The 26,792-nt window shown below is 32.6% G+C and overlaps 4 protein-coding genes across 5 annotated transcripts; 2 read left to right on the top strand and 2 right to left on the bottom strand.

The window, feature by feature from the left end:
* Nucleotides 1-8,586: 8,586 nt before the first annotated feature.
* On the bottom strand, nucleotides 8,587-10,947 carry LOC140957594 (RHOMBOID-like protein 1). Of its 2 annotated transcripts, none has more exons than XM_073414919.1 (6): nucleotides 10,497-10,733; nucleotides 9,919-10,082; nucleotides 9,644-9,807; nucleotides 9,291-9,550; nucleotides 9,020-9,137; nucleotides 8,587-8,870 (listed from the first exon to the last, which is right to left on the bottom strand). In XM_073414919.1, exons 2-6 carry the CDS (start codon nucleotides 10,070-10,072, stop codon nucleotides 8,745-8,747), a joined length of 822 nt encoding a protein of 273 aa, XP_073271020.1. In that variant the 5' UTR covers nucleotides 10,073-10,082; nucleotides 10,497-10,733; the 3' UTR covers nucleotides 8,587-8,744. The 2 variants fall into 2 exon arrangements, with proteins under 2 accessions (XP_073271020.1, XP_073271019.1); XM_073414918.1 differs by having other exon boundaries at nucleotides 8,588-8,870; nucleotides 10,520-10,947.
* A 500-nt stretch (nucleotides 10,948-11,447) lies between these two features.
* LOC140956831 (probable xyloglucan galactosyltransferase GT11) lies at nucleotides 11,448-13,526 on the top strand. The gene has a single exon (XM_073413712.1). It carries the CDS (start codon nucleotides 11,541-11,543, stop codon nucleotides 13,323-13,325), a length of 1,785 nt encoding a protein of 594 aa, XP_073269813.1. The 5' UTR covers nucleotides 11,448-11,540; the 3' UTR covers nucleotides 13,326-13,526.
* A 1,277-nt stretch (nucleotides 13,527-14,803) lies between these two features.
* Nucleotides 14,804-18,733, bottom strand: LOC140956760 (uncharacterized). Its single transcript, XM_073413622.1, has 4 exons — nucleotides 18,434-18,733; nucleotides 16,898-17,001; nucleotides 15,219-15,348; nucleotides 14,804-15,127 (listed from the first exon to the last, which is right to left on the bottom strand). The coding sequence occupies exons 1-4, from the start codon at nucleotides 18,554-18,556 to the stop codon at nucleotides 15,089-15,091; spliced, it is 396 nt and encodes a 131-aa protein (XP_073269723.1). The 5' UTR covers nucleotides 18,557-18,733; the 3' UTR covers nucleotides 14,804-15,088.
* Nucleotides 18,734-20,488: 1,755 nt separating this feature from the next.
* Nucleotides 20,489-26,349, top strand: LOC140957222 (oxysterol-binding protein-related protein 3C-like). Its single transcript, XM_073414357.1, has 10 exons — nucleotides 20,489-20,763; nucleotides 21,807-21,900; nucleotides 22,627-22,743; nucleotides 22,831-22,903; nucleotides 23,036-23,154; nucleotides 23,391-23,512; nucleotides 23,607-23,783; nucleotides 24,310-24,454; nucleotides 24,863-25,041; nucleotides 25,917-26,349. The coding sequence occupies exons 1-10, from the start codon at nucleotides 20,663-20,665 to the stop codon at nucleotides 26,158-26,160; spliced, it is 1,371 nt and encodes a 456-aa protein (XP_073270458.1). The 5' UTR covers nucleotides 20,489-20,662; the 3' UTR covers nucleotides 26,161-26,349.
* Nucleotides 26,350-26,792: the final 443 nt, after the last annotated feature.

Raw genomic sequence — 26,792 nt, 5'->3', positions numbered from 1 at the left:
GCAGTTAATTTCCGTCTCAGCTAACCGAAATGATTACATGCACGTTGAATTCGAATTTATACTATTCATGAAGAGCCGTCCTTTGTGAGACGGTCTCACGAATCTTTATCTGTGAGACGGTTTCACGAATCTTTATCTGTGAGACGGATCAACCACACCGATATTTACAATAAAAAGTAATACTCTTAGCATAAAAAGTAATAACTTTTCATGGATGACCCAAATAAGAGATCCGTCTCACGAAATACGACCCGTGAGACCGTCTCACACAAGTTTTTGTCATTTCTTAATTCATAAATTCCAATAAAATTTATTTTCTTGGCAGCTCATTTCTTTTTCATTAGTTTTAAACATCGAATAATCTGATTACAATAACCAAAATCTCAAATTTGAGAAAAATCTCAAATATGTGTTTGTAAAAATCATAATTTATTTTTAAAAATTATTATTATTATATATTAAAAAAATAAACAAATAAGTAAAGTTTATAGGCTGGATTAGCATGTACATGACCGTACAAATTAATGATTAGGTATGGAAGGAGAAATGGGAATGGATATTGGTAGTCTTTACGTCCAACGGAAGTTTAGGCGCAACATGTGGCGATGATTCTTAAATTTATAACTATTTAGAAGGATGTAAACATACATAACCCCACTTTGATAAAATCACACATCAACAAATCTAAACTCCCCCGTTCCTGTATCCAACGCGTTTAACACCACCCATAGCATCTGATTTCGCAAAAATTACCGTGATATAATCTTATGAGTCAATTTTGTGATATAAATATCATAGTTGATCAATCTCACGAATAAAAATATCTCGTAAGAGACATACTAGTATGATTTTATGTTACGTCTAGAGTAATAATGATCTAATATTGTGGAACATATATTCAATCCATAATTTTTGTTTTGAAAAAATTGTGAATTTCAATGATAGTATTTATATCTATTGACTATTAAACATAATTTTGAAAAAAAACTTGTATGAGACGGTCTCACGGGTAGTATTTGTGAGACGGATCTCTTATTTGGGTCATCCATGAAAAATATTACTTTTTATGCTAAGAGTATTACTTTTTATTGTGAATATGGGTAAAGTTTACCCATCTCACAGATTAAGATCCTGAGACGGTCTCACACGAGACTCACTCCATAATCTTTTAGCATAAATATATATTTTATGGTGGGCTCCACAGATGCACGCATTTCTCGAGCTTCTCAACTCGAGCAGTACCCTATTTCTATTTGATATCCATATTCCTGCGTCTTTGTGTTTTTACTGTTCACTCATTTCTAGCAATATCTCCATTGTTTGAATGAAAGAAAATAAGCCGTTTTTTCTATTCCCGTCTTGGGATTCACGGATCTCTAGAGCGACCCAATTCAAAAAATAATTGTGTATTTTCTTTCGATAAATATGGATTTAATCGATTTATCTCATATATATATATAGAACCACCAGACGTTCTCACGGTTGATCTGCTCAACTAACTAATTTTGTTAAAATCGTGGCAAGAAGTTGTTTTACCCGAAGGGAATCACAGTTTACTACGTAGAAAAAGTAAAGAATGTCTTGGAGTTGTCTTGTCACATCATTAAATGAATCTTCTAATTTTCAACTCCCCCATGTGCGTCCCATTTTTGTGCATGTAAAATCAATTTATCTTTTTTGGGTTTTCTTAGAAAATCATCATATATTAAACGATAAATGGGTCTTCAGTCTCCACCCGTGGTTTTTTTTTGTGTTCAATCTTTTGGTACTTTTTTAGTACCACATTTCCACATGAAGTGTACCACAATTTGTATGACATAGTACCACAATTTTGTGGGTAGGGAGTGAACTCAAATAAATGTTTTGATTGAGGATTTTTCACCAACTTCCCCTATATTAAACTGTCATAATTGAACGTACCATAAATTTTACTCATACCTCAATTACACTTCTAAAAATAAAAATTTATCAATATATATGTATTTTTATTGATTTTCTTTTAGTAAATCTAATGTCTATTATTAAATATATTCATCCATTTCTCCTAGTTGTAGGAGAACATACCAAACGTCTAGCATTCCTTCACGCTGGACCTCAATGAGGTTTTTTTTATTTGTGAGACAATAGTGATGAATTATTTGAATAATAGTCCAATGTATAGGTTGAAGGTGTACATTATTAATCCACTCATAATTTATCTTATTTAATCTCATGTTTATTTGGTAATATTAGTTATCCATACAGTAGTTATTTATCTTATACCAATCAAATAATCATTAGTTATTTATCTTACATCAATCAAATCATTAAATTTAAATAATAATATTATCTCCCAATAAATTTTATTATTTATTAAAGGAAACAATTATAATTTATCATCTTATATCAAATTTAATCGGTCAATCCAAACAAATTATTATTTATCAACCAAAACAAATATAATATTAACTATAATTTTTTATTTTTTTATTATTATATTAGATTATTTATCTTTACATTATTATATTATTTTTAAATTCAACTTGCATTAAGTAGCTTGAAATTTCATTTGCCTTTTAACTTATTGTCTTCACTATTTTAAACTTAGGTTTTTTCTTTTAAATACCAATTTTCATTTTTATTTTCATTTTTTTGTTAATGCACATTAGGTCGCTAGCATATGAATACTTTATAATTTTTTCAATTCCTAAATATTACATATAATTTTTTTAATTGAATCGTTTATCATGGTCAACCCCGAAATTTGTCCAATTACAAGTCAATTATATCTTAATCAAATTATAATAATAGGAAACATCAAAAGAATATGGTACAAAAAAATAACAGAGAAACAGTTGACATCTATCCTCTAAAGTAATATTATTTATATGGTTTTTTAATATACTTAAATCACGGATTTTTTTTTTTTACCTAACCTTGAATAAATTCAAAATCTTGATGTAGCCATGGAGCAGTATATATGGAATCTATTTAGATGGAATATTATTGTAAATTATATTAATGCTAGAAGTGGAAATAAGAAATGCCGTATATATAATATAATTTTAATATGATATATATTCATTATGGACAGTTATGTGAACATCGATCATGTGACACTCACCTATTGGATACGATGGAACATAAAAAAATTATACATCAAATAGCTGAGTGTCACATCATCGATAAAAATTATGTATCTAATAAATTAGTATCGTATCATGGATGCTCACATAATAAATGTAAAATATATAGTAGAATTTTAGTCGTTCCATTCCCTTTCACCTCTCTCCATTTCCCTTTTTTTTTTCTATTGATATACATAAATTTGACTTTGACTATTTAATACAAATTCTAATTTCAAATAATCATTGAAGAATTAAATTTCGTGATATGCATGGATTTGACTGTAACTTAATTAACGCTCATTGGTCGTACAAGTAAACTTTTATGTTGAGATTAAATTTAACTTTGCTTCAACTCAAAGTTTGTTGCATAGGGGACATATAATTTCAGCATGGTTTTCAAATGAAATATCACGCCACTTCAATGTCTAGACAATTTGTATATTTCTAATTGTCACTAGAAAAAAATAAATAAATCACTTTGAAACTGAAGTATTATATAAATTCAGAGATTTTTCTAGCAAGTAGCAGTATCGTGTGATGTTCGGGCGGGCACTATAAAATAGAGGAAATTATAATTTTAATCTTATAAATTGATATGCTTTGGGTTTTAGTTTTGTAATTTGTCAATATTTAATTTTCATCCAAAAATTTTGAAAGTTGATTTATTTAACATAAAAGTAAAGAAATTAATTAGATTGTGTGTATTAAATTCTAGGTGTTGTAATATCTATCCACAATATGCAGCGAAATAAATTAGTTAACCAAAAAAATAAAGTTTTAAGACTAAAACACGACAAAATAAATCATGCACAAGTATAAAACTTGTGCGATGCCTCATGACAAAATATTCATTAAAAAAGTGTAAATAGTTTACAAAACTAATACTAGTGAAACTATGAAAAACAATCTTCCTTGATGGATCAAGGAAGTAAAGTGCGTCCCAAATAAACAATTACAAAAACACATATGCACTGATTGTATTGCCAAAAACCCGGAGCCATAGATAGCTCTGCGACCAACACTTTGCATGAGTGTTGTCGGCGAGTGTGTTCAACACCTTAATTATGGCAACACATCAAAACCAGCGTGAGCTAATCACGCAAAATCTCCACTTCTCAGTTTCTCTTCTCGCCTAGACAATCAACAAAGAAAGTTACGCACAACTCTATCTCTGTCAACTGCTCTGTCATTGTCTCTTATTTATGTAACATTTTCTCAAGATTTGATTCATTGTGTAGAGTCCTACACGATTAGAAAACAACAAATTTCATCAAGAAAAAAAATTCTTTTGAATAATAATAAAATATCTAGAGAACTTATCATCATCAATAACATTATCACAATATTATCGAATAAGAACAAATAATCAAGAAAAATCTACTTAGTTTAGAAAGACAAAATTTCATTTTTAAATATATCAATATTATCAACATGAAAGTAATTTATTAAGGAATATGTAAGAATAAAATATTCCTTTCAAATTTGATTTTTTTGTTTTGATATTTTTTTATATCAAAAGTCCCTAACCCATCAAATATTGTTTGATGTTCTCCTATGTATCTCATATATCAAGAATAAACATACATTACATTAAAATGAATCTAAACAAAAACATAGGTGAAAAGTACGCCAAATATTTCCAAAATGTATGGAAAATAGCTCGATGTTTCCTATGATTTTGGCTCAAGTAAATTTTAATGTGTATAATATATGTTTTATTCTCGTTATATGAATCATGTAGAACAATAATAATGTCAAATAAGCAATATTTGATAGATTTAGTAGTTTCGAGAGAAAAAAATTCAAAACAAAAAAAAAATCCAAAGTTTTTATATGAGAAACAAACATTGTCAAGTAAGAAGACAAAAAACCCAAAATGAACCAATTTACTGGTCTAAAATTACATTTTTTTCCTACAAAATATCGAGTAATATTAATCAGCTAGAATTCACCAATATTAATTAGAGCACGACAAACATAGTAGAAGATAAGAATTAAGAAAACCCCCTGAAATAATTCAAGCACGAGCCAAGTCCTGAATTAATATATAGAATCTTGAATTTGAAATATAAATATCATGAGAAATTAATGTCAACTAAATTACCAATTTAATAGGTTTCCATAAATTATTACTAGATTTACTTTTGTATTAATCAATGCATATAGAATTATAGATAGATAGCTAACATTCTCTTTTCTTTCCGAGCTCGTGGCTTCTCTAAATCGGAATTTTCAAAAAGCTATATTTTAAAATTTTCTAAAACAATTTAATAAAATTATAAAGTCAATCACGAGAAAAGATTTCGACATCCCACACGCACTTTCGTTCAAGTATACAAATTACCATTAATTTTTTTAATTAACCCAAAAAAAAAAATCCAAAATTTCTGGTAGGAATACATTATCCTCTTTATTGACTTTAAATACCTTATATATAAATTCAGGCAATAACTTTCGGTACACAAGATTTAATGTATTAGTTGTTTTCTACAATTTCCAACTACTTTTCACTTTATCCTTATTCGCCACAATCACTTGCTTAATTGCCGGAACTAAAATTAACATAACATGGCGTCGCCAAATTATAACATAATGAACGTTCACACTCTTTTATTCAATTTTATTCTGCTTTATAACTGTTCAAACGTCACATTTTAATTATTCTTATAACTATATAACACTTATCACATCCTAATAATTAATTTTTCGAACGTCACGTTTTAATTATTCTTCTAACCATGACACTTCTCACACAATAACAAGAACCTATATATACGTATTTTTAGCTGTTAGAAACGTCACGTTTTGATTATTTTGCATGATATAAGAACCTATATATAGGTTTTTTTTTTTTTTTATTACTATTCTTTGTGGTTTCTCATTCTCTTTTTTTTCATTGTTCTATTTAATTGTTCTTTTAATTTTTCAACTATATTTTTTGTGTGGCGCGGAGGGTACAAGTACGGGATATGGACTTTTAAGTTAAATTACGGACATATGTTTTTATTATGAAATATAATTATATTTATTTATATATCTACCTTATATTTATTTACCATGCAACCGAAGACTAAAGAGCACGTGGGTCCTCAATTCAGACCTGCTTTGAATGATACGCCAACTTTTCTTAGGGAATTGCGTTAGTTTCACATTGCGAAAGAAAGAATAACGCTTGATTTGTTCACATATGCATTCAACTATTAAACATGACTAATAAGACCTTTAACTTTAATAGATAGATATTATTTTTCATGAATTTTTATTTGTGAGATGAGTCAAATCTATCTATTTTTATAATAAAAAATAATATTTTTTATCATAAATGACACAAATAGAATATCTGTTTCAAAAAATTGATATGTGAAACCGACTCACATGAATTTCTGTATAATACAAAATAGTATTTCAAATAGTTACAACTACTAGCAAAATTTATACCAATATAATCATATCCCTAAAGAAAAGCGTAGTGGCCGGGAATGAAGAACTCGAGCCACTTTCTACTCAAACTTGGCTCCATTTTCTCGAGCTCAAACATAATCGATTAATTTATTTATTTTTATTCAACTGTGCTCTAACAAGATTGTTGTTGTTCTCAAAATNTGTCAGCTGATCAATTAACAATCATATCTTGAATGCATGGGTTCAAGCAAGTCTCGTCTCCTATTCATCAAGAGTTCAATATCATCTTCTCCATAATTTGTGTTAAACCACAAAATCAAAATTTCAATTTTAGTCTGATCTTTGTTTCTTCTTTTTGTTGTTGTAATTTTAGTTTTTTTTTTGTTTATTAGAGTACTGACATGATCACAAATATTACCCGCGCACCATGATAATTCTGAAGGTAAGTAGCATTCACGAGGAAAAAAATCACTTACGCACATCGCAAAAGAATCGAAATTATCGGACAACACTGTAATTTTTCCATTTAATAACCATAACCAACACACAAAATTTATGAGTTTAATTCATTTATAGAAATTAAATTTTATTTCTCCTAGATTTAGTCCGGGCATATGTATTAATTTGTAAAAGAATATACACAGACGCCCCACCAAGGACAGTACTGTGTTGTTCTGGTGCATCAATGCATTGTATAGCATGTGCTTTGCCCTAATTTTCTGGAGTATCAGCACAACAAACTTCTAATTATAAGAACTCATCTCAAAATATATAATTAATTTTTTTTTAAAAAATATGTTGGGGAAATCTGTATAATTTACTCGTAATTGATTCTTAGATCGTGGATTTGAGTCTCACTTAACATAACAAATACTGGGAAACAAAAGGTAAAATTAATCCTGACCAGTTTTCAAAAAATTTTAAGTAATAAATAAATTTGCAACCCAAAATTCCAGAGTATGGTGGAATCATTTAAAATTTGTTCCCCAGATTAGTTGCAAATGTCTGAAGAAATTAGCAAAGTATCTGTTTTGGAATAAATAGACAATGACATGGGCCTACTAAGTTAAAGTAAGTTTGACCGATATATTCAATGTAAAGGGAGGGGTCTTCACCCAAAAATTAACGTGCTGTCTTATTAATAATAATAATTAAAAAAAAAGATAAAGTTTTTATTTTTTTACTCTTTTATATCTAATTAATTTTTTTTTATTTCTTTTCCCAATTTCTTTCTCTTATTCAGGACAGTATTTCCCCCAATAATTGTCTTAATTGGAGATCTGATCATAAATTATTTTTCACATATGTCACCGTCTGGTGCGGATGATAAATATCACACATTCTTACTTTGTTCAATGTTTCATTCAAGTTTTACTAATGATTAGTATCATGTATCATTATCTTATCAAAATATATTGATTTCTCATCCTTATATTATGTATTCCTTATCATTCCATATACAATCCAAGCGATGACATAAAATATTGTTTCATACAAGTACATATCACCCGATTTAGTCTACGTACCACATGAGTAATTATTTTAATATTATTAGATCACGTCAGTCTTTTACATATTAATGGAAACACTCGAAATGTAGGGCTAATATAAAGTATTTTATTATATTTATTAAGTATATTAAAGTGTGAATCGAATAATACTAAAAACAAAGTAGAATTAAATGTCAATGACGGAAATAGATTTATTGGACTAACAAAGATAATAATTTTGGGGCTTGAAATTGAGTACATAGCTAATAATTATGTCATTTCTAGGGTGTGGAAAAATGGGACTTTTTTGTTTGGAGCATGCACTCTCTTTTATTAAAATTTTCCTTGTTGCCAGAATTGGTCTTCCACTTTAAGCAACCCATAAATTCATTTACTTTATATATATATATATATAATTTTTAACAGTAACTTTATTCAAAATCAAAGATTTGAATCAGACACCTTTTTTGTACACGCCACTACTTTAATTTGATTGCAGAACAACTACCCATAACCACTTTAACTAACCTCTATAAAGTCAAAAAAATAATAAAATTACAGGCTAAGAAAAATATTGTGATATCATCTCACACACATATATATAGCATATATATGTATACATTTCATAAGAATGATTGATTAAACACAATTTTAAATGTAATGTTTAACGACGAACGGGCCAATCGAACCGAGTATTTATACATGGTTTAATGAGAAAATGATAATGTGTAAATAAACTACAAAGTCATCGGCAGAGGTCCACACAGAGCTGCTGAATTTGTGCGGTGGTGTTGCCATTACCAAGCATGTAGAACTTGCTCCTGTGGTTCTGCATGCACGTTAAGTACAATTGATTGGCCTCTTGGCTTGACTGCATGCATATTAGTGAAATGAGTTAGTCGGGAAATAATATTTTTCAACATGGGATTTAGTTTAATGATCAATCTAAAACGGTTCAGATGCAATGTAGCTGAAATCAAACTGAAAACAATCTGAGTAATTATTTATCAAACCACTAACCGAACATCGCGCTTCGCAATTCCAAAATGGTGTGGGGACGCAGCTCAAGAAATGACACCAAGAACAATACACATTTCCATCAACCCCTCCAAGGAGCAGTACTAATCCAATACTAAACCTGCACAAGAAAATTAAAATATACAATATAAGGTGAGAATAGCCTATAATTAAAATTCAACTATTTTTACTACTATCACCGTGTTCTAAATTTATGAATAAATCGATCGTTTTCATATTCGGGTATTTAGGAGATCGCGATATAAATGCTTACCCAGATATAAGTAGCAACAATGAAAGAACCAAGAGGATGTACTGATAAATCTTGTACTTGGATTTGGGTTTAGATGCAAAATAGTTAGAGAAAACATTCTTTTGGCTGACCCAACCAAACTGAGGCCGAATCAAAAGCACAAATCCAAGCAAAAAGCCACTAACGAATCCTCCGAAGTGAGCGAAGTTGTCTACATGAGGGAGGATTCCGACCGCCAGGTTGATGAGAGTGATGAGCAGAAGAGTCAATAGTGCTTCCAACTGCAAAGATATTACAAGTTTTTCAGAGGATGGAGTATGTTATGCTTGCATCTTTTATATAATACCTCAATTGCTAATTGAGACCCCTATAACCTTGTTCTCGTAAATAGTCCAATTGATAAGGAGTTCAGAAAGCATAGCACCAAGCAATCCAAACAATGCTCCAGATGCACCAACTGAGATTGTTGTCCTAACAAACAAAGACGACAACAGACTCCCCCCGATTCCTGATATCACGTACAACACTCCGATTCGCCCTGCATGGACCATGCAACAATATAATATCATCTTCACATTATACACACACACACCCCAACAATAATATATAGTGAGTTGTGAAAATATATGATGCAAGAAGAATTAGTTACCAAACCCAAATTCTTGCTCAAGCCGAATGCCAACAAATAACAAACTCAACATATTTGCAAGAACGTGAAATAACCCAGCATGCAACCACGTGCATGATGCTAGCCTCCACACTTGGTGTTCTTCAACCACTTTCTTGACATCCATTGCTCCCATTTTTTGAAGCCTGAAACAAAATTTTTAACCACAAAAATCGAGAATTCCCCATAAAAACCAAATAGGTTACGAGAGTTTGTTTACTTGCTGAACCATTAATTAATTTAGAAAAGGAAAACAACTTAAATATTTGAGGGGTGAAATTACTTATATTTTTTAAAAACATTACACATATTTTGAGTAGAAATGAGATCGAGATTGTGAGATCCTATGAAATAAAAATGAAAACATAAGTTGACACACGCACTCATATATTATTAATTATAAGAATACCTTCGCCAGAAAATAACAAGCGATCATCAAAAGAATATTTTAAAATTTTGAAAAACAGTACTAAAATATTGTTTGTCTAAAACAAATTAATCGTTTCCGAACAATGCCCATGAATAATTAATTGCAAAATCGAAACGTATGCGCAAGTAACCTAAGAAAATAAAGCTGGCGTACGTAGCAGCAGAGGGGCCAAGCAAAGGGTTTTCTTGGGTGCTTTGGAAAGCGAACCGGCCAAGGTTGGCGGCACCGATGCACTTATCGGAGTTAGCAGGGCAATCATTTATGTACATTGCGATCACAAACAACACAATGTTGACAACAACAATTGAGGGCACCAGCCATGGGATCCAGTGCTTAAAGAGCGGTGGGTAAGGCCGCTGAGGTAGAGGTGGTGGAGGGCGGTTTTTGGGGTGGAACCTGGGATGAAAGTCGGTCTGGCGGGGTTGGACTTTGATCCCGAGCTCCGAATCTGGCGTGGAGTCGGTCAGAGTCCTCCCCATGTCGGAGCAAAGATTAGCTGATGATGAAGAATTATATTGATCAAATCAAAGGAATACCAATGAAGGGAATTCGATCCATAGGATATGATGTCATGAAAAATGGTTGAGAGATGGAGAATGAATGATTTGTGAATCGTAGGGAGTTGTAAAAGTTTAATTTTAGGATATGTGTATGTGTTTGTACCATATTGTTGCATGGAATTTGTGATTTACGTGTGTGTTCTTTTAACTCATAATATTCAAACTGCACAATAATGCAGATTGATCTAGTTCCTTGTTTATATATATGGTCTGTATTTTCTTGGCTTACACCTTTATTTTGGGTAAAATTTGGCCTAGTTTAGGATTCAATAATTCCCAAATTATAACATTTTTCGTCCACAAAATGAAACTAAATTATACATAGATACAACATCAATACGTACACATGATGTAACGAAATTTATTCTAATTTAATCAACACTAATTTTTTAATCACCAAAACTCAATAAAGAATGAAAGTGAAAAGTGGTAAAAAAATGTGCATAATGTTCGCCTTAAGGATCCTAAATATGACATTTATTTTTTGAACTTTAACCTACCATTCCATTCTTATAAACTAGCTTTCCATCAACAACCAAATTTTTTTAATATTACCGATAGCTAAATTATTGATAATTGATGATTTATAATAATAGGTACCCTAAAATATTTTGATGAGACGACGATTCTCCAAGAAAAGGGATCAAGAAGAAAAAATGGAGAATCCCATTTCAACAAGGCATCGCAACAAATTTTGGTTCGTGTTCTTTCTTTTGTTTGTTTTTTGGTATTTTTTGCTTTATAAATTTGATTGGTCTTCTCTCCCCGGGCTCTCTTCGGTAACTCCCGATCAAGAAAACCATCTCCAATCTTTAGATTCGAGTTCTATCCTTAGAAAAAATGTTTCTAATGATCAAGATGTTACAATACCTTTGAATCATTCTCCGAGAAACATTGTATCAAGAAACGACACAAGTGGCATTTCGGGAAGAGATATGAATGTTTCAACGTACACAGAAACAGATTATGAAATTCGAGATCTTGAAGAGCTACAAAAAGAATTACAACCCCAGTTACCACAAGAAGGGGAAGAATACGACGACGACGACAGAGGTGAAAACCGGAGGAAAACAGAACCATGCAATGGTAGATATATCTATATACACGATCTACCTACACGATACAACGATGATCTGATAAATCAATGCAAGTTATTGAACAAATGGCTTAACATGTGCCCTTATTTCGGCAACCTAGGACTTGGGCAACGACTCGGGAACCCTCAGAGGCTTTTCTTGAGCTCCGGTTGGTATACTACACACCAATTCGCGTTAGAGGTCATATTCCACAACAGAATGAAGCAATATAAGTGCTTAACAAATGACTCATCAAAGGCTGCTGTAATCTTTGTCCCATATTATCCAGGTTTGGATATTGCTAGATACTTGTGGGATCACTACAACACATCTGTTAAGGATTATGATACCATGGGATTGTTCAAATGGTTGAAAGAGAAACCTGAATGGAACAGAATGGGAGGGAGAGACCATTTCTTGGTTACGGGGCGCATAACATGGGATTTTCGAAGGGCAGTGGACGAGGACTCGGGTTGGGGGAACAAGCTCATGTTGTTGCCCGAGTCACAAAACATGACGATGCTGTCAATTGAGTCGAGTCCGTGGAACAAGAACGATTTTGCAATACCATATCCTACATATTTTCATCCTTCAAACGATGATCAAGTTCTCCAATGGCAAAATAAGTTGAGGAAGCAAAAGAAAAAGGCTTTATTTTGCTTTATCGGTGGCACACGTCCTAGTATGAAGGGCTCCATCCGAGGAGAAATCATGGAACAATGCAATGCAGCTAAACGCAAATGCAAGATGCTGGAATGTATAGATTCAAAAGAGAATTGTGCAAAGCCAGCTAATGTGATGAAGCTGTTTCAAAGCTCCATTTTCTGCCTCCAGCCACCAGGGGACTCGTTCACCAGACGATCAACTTTTGATTCAATTCTTGCTGGCTGTATACCAGTTTTTTTCCATCCGGGCTCAGCTTATGTCCAATATCTGTGGCATCTGCCTAGGAATTATGAGAAATATTCCGTGTTCATATCGCAGGAGGATGTGAAGAACAAGAAAGTGAGTATTGAGAGATTACTATCTCGAATTCCCAAAAACAAGGTGTTATCCATGAGAGAAGAGGTGATTAAACTGATCCCAAATGTTACTTATGCTGATCCGAAGTCGAGATTGGAGACAGTAGAAGATGCATTTGATCTAGCGGTGAAAGGAGTTCTTCGAAGAGTGGAGGGTTTGAGGAGAGATATGAAAGAAGGGAGAAATTCCAGTGATTTTGATGAAGAAAAGAGTTGGAAATACTACACCTTCGGGAAAACAGAAGAGCATGAATGGGATGCTTTCTTTGATAGGACTAGGACTAGCTTTCAGTATGCATGATTGATTATGATTGGATGACGAAATATACATACGATGAGTTCTTAGATAATTTTCAGATTATAGTTTCATAGATCTCTTGAGTCGGCTGTATGTAGTGGAAATCTGAGTGAATAATGCATATTTTACACTCTAGCTCATGTTCTCTGTTAATTGACGGGCACGAGCGTATATGTTTAAATTACAGGCAAATTCTTTTCCAAATGTTATTTGTTGACTTTACTTGGTGATCGAGGTATTATAAATTTAAATTTGACACTTCCCGGCAACGATGCCAAAAACTTGTTGTGTTTTTCTGCTTGCCAGCTCACGGTTGTCAAGTTTAAATTGGTAAGGTATCATTTTAAGGTCCAAAATTAAGACGACGTAATCCAACTGCATGAAAATCTAGGGAATATGAAAAATGGTTAATTAAATGATTTTAATTGCTAAATTGATTATGTGACATGTTTATGTGATGTTTTAGTAGTTTTTCTACTTACATGAATTAAAGTGTATTTTTAAGGGTTACTCGAGTTGCGATCGAGGAACGGAGACCGAGAGCTGAAAAATAGAAAATGTTTTATTAAATAGTTGTTTTTAATTATTTAAAATATGATTGATGCATTTTCTTATTTTTGAAAATAAGGAGTTTTGAGATGATTTTATGCGTCGGGACGTAATTTATATCGGTGTTGGATTTTCAACAAAAATACGAACGTTTTGACAACCCGGCTATTAATTTCACAAACTTTATTAAAGAAAATATTTTAGTAAAGCACTATTGTGGTTTAGAAATAATAAATCAAACTGATAGATTGTTAAAGCCTATTATAACTCACTACAAAAGAAACGGGATTTGTAATCGAATTAGGAAACGAGAGAAATTAGTAATATCGATCACTAAATTTATTTTCATCATGTTTTATAATTTAATATTATTTTGTAGCTTGATTTTTATTCTAGCGACAAATTGGAGACCAAATTTTTATTTAGGTCTCTAAGTTAAGACCGATGTATTGTGTCGGTCTCAAATTTGAGACTGATATATAAAAATGATCTCTAATAAACTTTAAATATTTTTAAATTCCTCGCTAGTATTCTTCCACCATCTCTCCAAACCAAAAAAGCTTGTACTTTCAACTCTTCCGACACCATTGGCGCTTGTCGACCGTCGACTACAACAGTGTCTTCCATAACTCCTCCATTCTCTAATTAGAGGTAATTTTCTAAATTCTAGGATTTTTTTCCTCTTCTTTTGAGTTCTTTCCGGAGAAATTGACACACAAGTGCTTGTGATGAGTGACTGTTCACAAATTTTACAGATGATAATGGTTTCACGTTTGAGTTACATTTTACTTTATTAAGGTACATAAAGGTAACACATACTTCACGTGAAGATAAATTGACGTATAAAAAGTAAAGCATGAGTCATTCAGGATAATTACCCATAAACAAGAGAGATATAACTACTTTATTGTGCTGGAAAATGATTGGTCTCATTCAAGATAATTGCTGCTGATAAAATAAATGTAGCTAGAAAATATATATTTAAAATAATGATACAACAAGAATAAAAAACCAAAATCTTGAAAAAAAAGGTTCAACTAACATGGAAGCTTAGTCTATCCTACATTTTCAGGCTAATAACGATCATTAAAGAATAATTGAAGCATATGTTTATTCAGATGAAATGGTGGTTCGACATGAAATTTTAATCGACCCATTACTATCTTGCGGAAGCGAGAGCAGAGCTACGAGCCATGTCATGGATGAAATAGAGCCAATCAAAAGTGTGCCAAACTGTATACTAAAATCCATGCTAGCTGTGATATAATCAGAAGATTAGATTGTGACAAAGTATGAACTAAGCATATCTAAGTATGAGCATTTGTAATAGGAAAATGCTCAACATACCAGAAACAGAGATACGGAAGCAAAGAGCCCTTCCTGAAGAAGGGCTCCATGACCGCCAAATTCCTCTTCGTCAATTTTAAGTACAATAGCATAGTATGCATAGATGATCCCAGTGGATAACACCACAAACCTGGATATCAAAATAGCAGCATAAATAGCTCAGGCAACTTTCTTTGTTTCAAGAGAGACATGGAATGAAAACAAGTAATTAACGTAGAGTTAGTACTGGCAAAATACTTCGGGAGTATATAACCTTGACCATAGTAACTAATTGCATTGGTATCTTAGAAGTAGCATACTGTGGAGGACTCCCATAGTCCAAGTGAGTTGAGTCCCCAAAATGATTACAAGACTATTAAAATTTCATTATTCTACAACGCAAATTACTAGTTGGCACTCACCATCCAAGTCCTCATCTAAAGAAAAGCTTAAACAACAGCAGTTTCATTTATGCAAGGCTTTGCACGAACTCAGTGTCCCAGACACACAATTTAATCACTGCTCAATCATTATGCTATGATATTGTTATCATGGGATTTTATGAAGTGTCTTGTGATGTTATTGCTCTTTTCAGGACCACTGTCGTGTAGGCAATGACGATGGAAATAAATAAAGAAAAAGGTGTCCATGCAGGATGCTCCGTGAGAGGGTACATATCAATTAAACAATATTTTAAGCAGCAGAACACGTAAGAAGGAAGTTGACTAGATTTGACGCATGATGTAGTGGAACTCAGATTTATTTTATTTTATTACTTTGATATTAGTCTTCTAATTAAACAAGTATGTTGCTTTATACCGTTGATGTTTCACAGTTAGAACATGAACGGTTTTATGATTTTTGACAGATAACTCAAGAGACCTCTATTTTTGTTACTAGAAGTAAATATCCAGAGCCTACATTAATGTCGTCTAGGAAATATGTATTTGAAAGAAATTATAGATGAAAATGAACTCAAGGGAATATCGCGTGTCCAATCAACATTCCATCTTGACTTGATTTCTTGGAAATCTCAAGTATTGAGTTGTAAACTAGATTTCTGACACCATTTTTATATAATTATGTTTTGATGTCTTCTTCTCAGTGGCACGATTATCACCATCTTCTTTCCCCCAGTCTTTGGCTTTCTTCACTGCTTCTACCGTGCAAGCTCCATTCCCTTTTCTTCACCTTTTGGCTGTAGCTTCTTTATACTCTTTTTTTTTGGGGTTCTTCGCGGCTTAGCCAATGATAAAATATGACTTGTATCATGATTAAAAATGTAGGTAGTTGAGTCAATAATTTTCTCTACGCTATTTATAGTTAGTTGGCAATATGATCAACAGTTTTACATTTTTTTAGAAGTTAGCCCAAGTATAAACAGACCCAAGGCAACGGTACCACCATGTAAATTTGTCTAGATCCCATATTAGAATCATCTCGGAAACATGTATTAAAGAAACGCTAAACTAGAATATTGACTAAAGAATAATAATATGGGAATTGTCACAAACTTAAACAAGTGCAATGAATTTATTTTATTATCATCTGCCAATAATTATATGTCTAACATGACAAGAGCTTCACACTTCCAAACACATAAATGTATCCACCACACTTTTAATCTAAAAAAGCTTCATGCATACAAAAATAGCAACTATAATAATAAAAAAAAACAAAGCTAAAGAGCAGTAAGTTACAGGAGAAACCAGATGCCACCAACTAAGGGAATCGCACCGCATAGCAATCCGAATATGAGGGCTAATGCTTGTCTAATCCAATGTAAAACATCAGCCAGTTGATCCTGTGACAGATAATTAATAACATTACTTTGAATTAGATGGCAACACCTCAAGGACATAGGAATATATTAAATTTTCTCAGTCAAAGTTGTTTATAAATATTATTATGGATATGCAAGCTTTCGGTTTATTCCAGAAACATAATTTCAATGCAAATGTCACCAGTATAACCCACAATAGCCTTTGAATACTCAGCTTTATGAAAGAAGCAATACATACCCACTAGTTATCACCCTGGTTAAATATTCAAGTTAGAACTGAGAAATTTCATTGCAATACTAGTTTTGGACATCCTTAAATCCCTAAAGCAATTTGTGTTCCTCCTTCTACATACTATGAAAATAACAGAAGTAGATACGGAGACTAGAGCATGGCTTAGAACCTCAGTTGATATCAGTTTAAACCTTGACAAAAGTTTTCTTACATTGACCGTAGAAAACAAAATTTGAGATTCGATGATATACAATTTACCCAAAAGAGAGGGCTTGGCTTCTGTTTCTCTCACCTATTCTAAGATATCAAAATCTTTGGTCTTCCAACTGCACACCCCAAACAAATTTCCGTGTAGATGAATTCAACTACTAGGGGTAGTTCAAATGAACAAACAAGGAGGCTTACAAATTTTTCGACACAACAAATAAATGGAAAAAATACACCGGCTCATTATTCTCAATGGCATTCAATAACACCTTCTACCCCCATCTTCCCTATAAAATGGCGTGGCATTCCTTATCCTTACATTAGAAATCTGTGCTAGCTTCATTTTCCAAAAAGCAGTAGAAGTTTGTACTAGTTTTAACTTCATTATTTCCAACATATGAAATATGCAATAATTTCTCACTGTGTGTCTATAAAAGCCAGAAAATTGATGAAAAATGCCTCCACTGTTTGAAGTTTCCCTCTCCCTTTTTATTGTAAAGTACATTTTGTAACAATGTAGAAAACAAATCCATTCTAGTCCAAAAAAATGTCACTCTAAATTTAAGAAATACATAGATATTTTTCTTCCAAGAAGTAAACTATTCTGTACTAATTACTATAGTTCCCTAAATGCCTTAAACATAACAATCAACCTCACACATACTAGCCAACACAGTAACATTTTGTTAAACCATGTTTTGCAGTTAGTGCTAATTAATTCTTCAATACCCAGATCAAGAAATTTTCGAGGTCCCATCACCGATCTCAGTTAGGTACCTCCTTTGAGTAAATACACGTAATTCTAAATAGCATGATCAACAAAATTTATCATCCATGTCTTATGGATTTCTTACCTTAAAATATCAACAATTATCGCAAAAAAAAAAATCAAGAATCACGGCAAAAAGTAACTTTTTTCCTTTCAGGGTTTGACAAAATGTACGTAATAAAGCCTAGGAAAACAACAACAACAACAATAAATAGATATGAAAGAAAAAGAAGAGATTATGAAACCTTATCCCAAGAAGCATCAGGATCCAACAGCTTCGTTATGTTAAACGCCGATATGTGATCGTTCTGATGCAGAAGCTGCGATTCCTGTTGAATATTTAATTTCGCCGATTTCCGTTGCTTCATCTTTGGTGTAAATAGATAAAATTAAAATCCAGTAAACTCCCAAAAATAACTCAATGTGGAACAAAAAGTCTTCTTCGATGAATTCGAACCCCAGAGCAGATTTGTGAACTTGAAATTTGTGAAGGGGAATATATTATACGCCGCAGTGAATCATAAATAGTGGGAAACTAAGGAATCAGGGACATCTCCGACCCATTAATCTATTTTGGTGCAGTTTTTGCACCAAAATAGTGCAGTTTCTGTACCAAATATAACATTCATCTTCAACCCATTTACTTCAAATCTTACACTAAAAAGTATATTTCTAGAATATTATTTTTGTTTACTATTTATTTATAAATTTAACAATATAATTATAATTAATGTTAATATTAGTATTATAATTATAATTTTATTTTTATTAATAGTTAAATTTATTTATTTGATTATTATATATATTAACTCTAATATTTATAATACGAATTAATACAAATACTTCATTATTAAAATTGACATAATTTTAATACAGATAATTTATTTTTAGAACTTAATATGAATCCAAATTCAAACATCTGAACAATTATATTCCTCCCACAAATGATCAATTAAAACATTTCGTAGTGCATAGTGAGCATCTTTGTCTTTTATCCTTTTATATCGAGCGAGAAATTCTNTCTGCGCCATGTGCGCTAGTTGGAGCTTCTCCCTCTGCGCTAAAATGGCGCCATTTTGGCGCAGGGTTGGAGATGCCCTAAAGAGATTTGGATTCTATTGGATTAACAATCTCAGCAAGTTTAGGTTTGTGATTTATTTATTTATTAGTTGTCAAAAATTTGGATTCTATTATTCCCTCTGGCTTTTAGCAAGCGATTCTATATATATATATATATATAATTGGTATTAAAATAATTAATTTATGAAAAATTTAGATATTATATTAAATTTCAAACTTTAAAAATTATTTTTTATGATAAGAGAGATATGATAATTTAAAAAGTCAAAAGTATAAATAAAGACTAAGGAAAAAATATATTAAGATATCGAGGTATAGATAAGATATTATTTATTAAAACAAGTTTTTAGAATTTTTTTATTAACTAAAAATTGAATATAACTCATTAACTCCCTTGTCCCCATTAGTGTCCCTACATATGACTATAGATATATGTGTGCATGCATGCATACATATACATATCTATTGTATGATCGAGATGACAATGTATCGAGTTTAAATCCGATCTTACATTGAAATCATATTAAATGAGATCGGTATAAACCCGACCAACGGATCTAGAAGCTAGTTCCGAGCAAGTAACAATTTTTTAATCTCTTGTTGTTAAATTATTTTTAAAATACTATTGTTTGAATATACTTTTGATTAAAGTATTAATTTTTGAATTTTTTGTGCATCTAGTAGTTATAAAAATATGTATAAAGTTTAACTTGTTTGTAGGTACAATTCAGATTGGACTCACCCCGGTGTTGACACAACTTGTGTAGATGTGTGTTGTGGCCATATCTTGGTATCATTTATTAATTTATAGTAGGTATTTAAAAATATATATGTAATCTCTATTTTAATAATATATTAGAGTAATTCATTAATTTTTTCATAAACTATATGATTATTAGTAGCTAATAATTGTGTAGAAGCTGAATAAATTTTAATAAATAAAATCAATGTGACCATTATATTATATTTTTAAAGAAAAAATCAGATTCTATTTAAGCAGTATTTAACTGGACGACCATCGAACCTGCGTCGTAAAGTGGAGACGTCATTTCTTTGTTTTCAACGGTTGGATTTTAGGCGTGTACTACACGTACGATCAATAGGAAAGCAGTGTCCCATTATAGGACAAGAACCGCCAACTAGATTTGATTCAACCCGTTTTTACCCCTGATGATCCTTATAATATAAGAATTGCCACGCAAGTTGATTTTTATGAGGATCATCTTGAATAGAAGAACTCTCCTTCGTGCAGATCGCTGGGTCAATTTAGGGTTGAAAATTATAATTATCTCAGTTTCTCGGACTCTTCATTGATTGGATTGAGGATTTCGGATTCCTTCGTGGATTTTCGATTTTTTTATAAGGAGGTTGTTTTGTAATTCCGGTGTAAGGAAATGGGTAGTCCGAAGAAAGATCAAAGCAAGGGGGGGTTCTTCTCGGCGATGACGTCCGGATTGTCGATGTTCAGCAACGCCATGCATAGATCTGTCAACGGGTAAATGAATATACTGTAATTTTTAAGGTTTACGGAACGGAAAGTTATATTTCTGTGTTCACGATCTCAATTTGATTTCAAGAAATCTGGTGGTGGATATATTCTGGCTGGATTCCCGGTGATATATGTTCACCTGTGGATTCAGATTATCTAAGCTAGAATTTTGAATTTGCTGCAATGATACGCGTGCACTGGAGCTCATTGTTTCCCAAGTGATTTGATGATTGATGAGCTTTTATTTGCTTTTAAATTTTCCTGCTTATTTGTTAGCCTCTATAGATGTTCTAGTGGCAAATCTCCGAGAAAAGGGACGTGTCAGTGATGATTTCATGTATATCACCCTTGCTCTGTTTCTTATTATTTGAAAAATATTGAGGGTGGGAATGAGATTTTTTTTAGTATTATATTTTGGTCAATGATTTAGTTTCCTCATTTTTTGGCAAATCGTTTGCTCGCTTTGGGGAACGAATGAGGAAGATGATATCGCTAGTGAACTGTACTTTAACTTTTTGACAATATATATGAGAATGGGATGAAAATGTAACTTCTTGCGAGAATGCCGACTTGAATTTTTGTTTTGGCGATGTAATACATTGGAGCTTATTTTTTTGTAATACAAGTCACTGATGAATCAATCACATGGGAAACACGGTTTGATAAGAGCATTAGAAGATCTAGAATATGTCACGTGTAAACAGTTGAAATTAATGTTGGTCTTGATTTTACAATGGTGGAGCAAGAGATCTGGATTCCCATTTTTGGAGATGCAAGAGTCAATATTGAGCTTTCATTGCCTAAAAATTGGTTCCCTTAGAGTTGGCTCAAGTATATCATAAGTGACTTTGCTCTATACTTGACTATCCTAGTGTGCACACCTTTAATTCATTAATGCACACATACAGATGCACTCATATTCATCATGTTCATCTTGATAAAGATGATCAAGGAATGAGACCTTTCTGTTGCATGAATAGATTCTTCCATCTTTCCAATGCATGACAAATTTTATATTTTTGTCTGAGAAACACATTACCTGTTGCTAGATTGTTGGGTTATGAAGGGGTTGAAGTTATAAATCCTGAAGGAGGCAAAGAAGATGCAGAAGAGGAAGCACAGAGAGGAAGATGGAAGAAGGAGGTGAGTTGTCTAGTGCTATATTAATTTTAAATGAGGATCTTGATGACAGTTTATGGATTTATATTCATTATCTTGCAAGTAATGTAATGAATTAGGTTGTTGTATCGTCAGCAGACACTTTGAAAAAGACTAATTAAGTGTTTCTGCTGAGATTGAAATTTGAATTAGTTGTTGACATTGGTAAAAATTTTGAATCAAAGGAAAATTTGGTTCGATTTTAACCAAGATTGATTTGTGCATGACAAATTACAAATTATGACCCTCAATCGATTAGTTGACATGTTGGCATTTTTGTTAGGAGTTTTTTGACATTGATGTAAATTTTCCTAATAATACCTATCACCTTAGGCTTGTATAAGTTGTTGTTGGAGACGTTTATGCAGTTGGAAACAGCGATGTCTCCATAAACCTATTTAAATGGGTGGTGGCTACGCAAAACTTTACATATACTTGGGATTATACCAGTACTATTTCTGGATGGCAATACCGACTGGTAACCATGCACTAAACATTTGTTAGGGTGAGGAGTGCTAAAAACATTTACTTGTTTGAAGCACTTTTCACTACTTTATAACGCACAATGGCTCCGGCTCCGGCTCCCGAGCAGGAGCCTATATGTCAAATTTTTATTCATGCTTACGAGACTTCAAGTTGTGTTGTAAGTGATTGTTTCTTTTCTGCGTGTGTGTGGATGTATGTACTGATAGATCTATTAATTCCTTAAAGGAACGCGACGGTTACTGGAAGATGATGCAAAAATACATTGGTGCAGATGTTACATCAATGGTGACCCTCCCTGTTCTTATATTTGAGCCAATGACAATGATTCAGAAAGTGGCAGAGGTACATGCATATTCATCGAATATTATGCTGCTTCTTTAATAGTGTCATTTCATGCAAAGTAATGCTGATTATACCATTATCATACAGTTAATGGAATATTCACACCTTTTAGATCAAGCAGATGAATGTGAAGATCCATACTTGCGGTTGGTGTATGCATGTGCGTTTTTCTTACTTTTAGTAGTACAACTGATCAATACTCCGATATGAACAAAGTCATTTTATGTACGTTAATTTTGATACTGGAGATCCAATTAAAACACATTAAAGGAACTTCTCTTATTTGATGCAGCATCATGGGCAGTTAGTGTTTATTTTGCCTATCAACGCACCTGGAAGCCTTTCAATCCAATTCTTGGTGAGACATATGAAATGGTTAACCATGGTGGAATTTCTTTCATCTCCGAGCAGGTGAGGTTACACTTGTGAACAATAATCTGATTGAGTCTCGTGTCTTGAATTTTCAGCATGATGTGCCTCTTAGACTTGTGCATCGTAATCTGGTTGAGCCTCATGATTGAATTCTCAGCATGATGTGCATCGATGGTTGGATCTTGAAACACCGGATTTACCATGATGAAGTCGATGTTGTTCTGTTGGTTTCTTTGGATTCTTTTATTAGATATCGATGTTTTAACATTATGCAGATCAGCCATCATCCTCCTATGAGTGCTGGGCACGCTGAAAATGAACACTTCACATATGATGTGACATCTAAGTTAAAAACTAAATTTTTAGGGAACTCTCTTGATGTCTATCCTGTTGGAAGGTAAGTTTGTGTCTTTATTTTTGACTAGTTAGGACGTTTTCATTTATTAATTTTGTGATGACGTTTTATGCATCCTCATGTTTTTCTAATGCAGAACACGTGTAACTCTCAAGCGTGATGGTGTTATCTTAGATTTGGTTCCTCCTCCAACCAAAGTCAACAATTTGATCTTTGGACGAACATGGGTGGATTCACCTGGAGAAATGGTCATGACAAACTTGACCACTGGGGACAAAGTCGTACTCTATTTTCAACCCTGTGGTTGGTTTGGGTATGTTGCTTTATATATAATCTTTGATCTTTTTTACTTTAGAGTTAGCATTTAGGGTTCAAGAAATACTTTTATCGATGTGTTTGGTGCGAATGAGAGTGACAAGCCGTTGAAGGCTTTCAGATTGCTTCGGCTATAGGCAATAACATAGTCTAATGGCAAATCTTTCAGATGGATTTTAGAAACGTGGAAACTTCTGAAAGTTGTGTTTTTTAGAAGATAAGCAGATACCGGATGTCATTACAAACTAAAATCATATTCCTGTAACTTCAGAATGCTCCCTTTCCCCTTTTCATCATCAAAATGATTTTTGTTAGAAAATTTGAAAATGTTTTGAATATTTCTCCCGATAATAAGAAACAACAATTTATAGCTTTGGTTGAATCGTTCTCTGAAATATAGTGATCCAATGTTTCTATGTAGTGAATGTTGTTTTCATGGTTAATTGTATGTATGTAGATTTTTTTTGTGCTTTAAAATCTCTCTTCAGTTCTGCTTCTGATGCTAGCTGACCATTTTTTTGCAGGGCTAATCGATATGAGGTAGATGGATACGTATATAATGCTGACGAGGAACCTAAAATTTTGATGACCGGGAAATGGAGCGAGTCGATGAGTTATCAACCGTGTGATTTGGAAGGAGAACCTCTTCCTGGCACAGAACTGAAAGAGGTTAACTTCATGATTTTCTCTTATTCCTTTTTCTGTTATTGTATATTACAATGTGAAAAGGAGAATTATGACCTGTTATATGAAACTATCATCAAATAAGGGCTAGAGTCTGTGTTGCATGCTATTATATGATTTCTTTTGTATTGATTGTTTTTTCCTTGGGGACTGATTGCATGAATTTCGTGGGTAAGATAAAATGTTGGAATATTTGTTGTAGCATCGTCATCCCTTCGAATTTGCTAATGTAATAAGATGTTTATTTAAGTTATTTTTATCCGTAAGTCCATACTGTAGCTTACTGAGGGATCGAGTTTTCTGCCTTTATGAATTGCTTTTGCTTTGCGAAACAATAACCTATTCTGTATTATGGCCTGACTGGTTGATAGCTAAGAAGACATGCTTGTGCAGGTTTGGCATCTTGCAGAAACTCCAGCAAATGACAAATTTCAGTACACCCACTTCGCACATAAAATAAACAGTTTTGATACTGCTCCCAAGAAGTTGTTGGCATCAGATTCTCGGTTACGTCCTGACAGATGGGCCCTTGAGAAAGGTGACCTCTCCAAGGCCGGTGCAGAGAAGAGCAGGTCCATCCCTCATCCAATGGATATACTGCCTTATTTCTTTGTTGCCTTTGTGCTTGTGAACTTGTCGATCGCTATAAAAAATTATCAATAGAGGATAAGCTATGTGCCTAGTCAATATTAAGTGAAGTGAGTTAGATTAGTGCTTGATGTTCATTGGAGTTCACGTTTTAATTTCACATTCAACCCCTTGTTAAAACAATGAGTATGCTCCTATCCATGTTTTTGGATGTTACTCGGTGCAAATTGTCCACCACAACTCAGTTTTGTGGTTAGAATGATAAATTGGCTGCCCTATATAATAAACAGGCCACTTGGTACAAGACCACATTTTACAAGCTTATATCGACAATTGACAGGTCACTTTTCTTAAAATTAGCTTTCTGAAATGGGGGGATGTTTTAACTTTTTCAACGTTGAGGACATCCATGATCATTATTTTCTGATCCGGTTGTTTAAACTGGCTGGCTCCTTAGGTGTTTAGGGATACCTATCAATTTTCTCTTTCTTGAAAGAATGTTGTTAGGGTGAGATCATGCACAATTATTCAAAGTGATTGTGGGACATCTTGGATTCTCCAAGTGTGCTCGTTGGAATTAAGTTTGTTGATGTGATTGATTTACATATTCCGTTTATTTGTATTTTAATGTAATTTTAAATATGATTTTGTTTCATTTCCTTTGGTTTTCCACTTCTTGGCATGGATCCTTTCATCATTATGCTCGTTTACACTCAACGAATCTAGTTTTTTCAGATTTTGTTCTTTCATCACTTGGAAAAATGAATGTTATCCTTTATGATACTCACAACTTTGGTCAGTTGTAACCGTTTCTTTTAATTTTGTCATCTCTGAATATTCTTGCAATACATCTGTTCAGTTTGGAAGAGAAACAGAGAGCAGAAAAAAGAAACCGGGAAGCAAAAGGTGACATATTCACACCGAAATGGTTTGATCAAACGGACGAAGTTACACCGACACCCTGGGGAGACCTTGAGGTATACCGTTACAATGGCAAGTACACTGAACACCGGAATGCTATTGAGAAATCAATTGCCGTCGACACAAGTGATGTCCAGTCGACAGAATTTAATCCATGGCAGTATGCTAATTTATCCGAATGAAGTACTTATTTTCTTTCGTTAAGATGCAGTTGGTTTTACATGTACCTGATGATTTGGTCGATGTTGGTGGGCTTGTAATTTTATGTCATAATTTTGAAGCCTTGGTTAGGTTTGTGTTAAAGTAACTGTACTTTATTGTATTTCGTTTCTCGTTTCAGATGTTCCTATCATATTGAGTGGTTTTCTGAAGTGCCAAACACCAGCAGATTTTCTCTCTATTGAATTTAGCTCAATGGGTTGGTGAAATTAAAATACTTTTATATCATATAAAATAATAATGTAATATATTTTAAATTTTAAATATCTTAAATGTATATATAAAAAATAATAATAAAAAATTTATATATCGTTTTTTTTTTGTGGTGAACGATGATGGTATATATTTATCAAGACTATTCTCAGACGATATCTTGCAAATTTTTTATAAGCAAATTGTGGAGAGAATAAGGTGGACAATTTCTTTAACTCAAAAGTTTAGATTAGAAGCGATTTAGTTTTAATAATCATAAATGTAATTAATAAATTATACATTAAATACAATAATAAACTGTAACGCAAGTCCGCAATGAAGGTGATTTTTTGTTTATTTTTGTATATTAAAACAAATGAAGTTTCCAGTTGAGCCCAATAAA

The sequence above is a fragment of the Primulina huaijiensis genome, chromosome 14, assembly GCF_012295235.1.
Source record: "Primulina huaijiensis isolate GDHJ02 chromosome 14, ASM1229523v2, whole genome shotgun sequence".
NCBI lineage: Eukaryota > Viridiplantae > Streptophyta > Magnoliopsida > Lamiales > Gesneriaceae > Primulina > Primulina huaijiensis.
Note: the sequence above shows the minus strand (reverse complement) of the source record. Positions and strands in the feature narration are given on the sequence as shown.

Coding starts and splice junctions, on each gene's coding strand:
- LOC140956760 (XM_073413622.1), bottom strand. CDS start 18,556: ATGAAGCAACGGAAATCGGCGAAATTAAATATTCAACAGGAATCGCAG. Junction 15,349..16,897: donor GGTGGCATCTGGTTTCTCCT/GTAACTTACTGC, acceptor TTTGATATCCAG/GTTTGTGGTGTTATCCACTG. Junction 15,128..15,218: donor CTTCCGTATCTCTGTTTCTG/GTATGTTGAGCA, acceptor ATTATATCACAG/CTAGCATGGATTTTAGTATA.
- LOC140957222 (XM_073414357.1), top strand. CDS start 20,663: ATGGGTAGTCCGAAGAAAGATCAAAGCAAGGGGGGGTTCTTCTCGGCG. Junction 20,764..21,806: donor ATGCATAGATCTGTCAACGG/GTAAATGAATAT, acceptor ACCTGTTGCTAG/ATTGTTGGGTTATGAAGGGG. Junction 21,901..22,626: donor GAGGAAGATGGAAGAAGGAG/GTGAGTTGTCTA, acceptor AATTCCTTAAAG/GAACGCGACGGTTACTGGAA.
- LOC140957594 (XM_073414918.1), bottom strand. CDS start 10,845: ATGGGGAGGACTCTGACCGACTCCACGCCAGATTCGGAGCTCGGGATC. Junction 9,551..9,643: donor GGACTATTTACGAGAACAAG/GTTATAGGGGTC, acceptor ATATCTTTGCAG/TTGGAAGCACTATTGACTCT. Junction 9,138..9,290: donor TTGTTGCTACTTATATCTGG/GTAAGCATTTAT, acceptor TTTCTTGTGCAG/GTTTAGTATTGGATTAGTAC.
- LOC140956831 (XM_073413712.1), top strand. CDS start 11,541: ATGAGACGACGATTCTCCAAGAAAAGGGATCAAGAAGAAAAAATGGAG.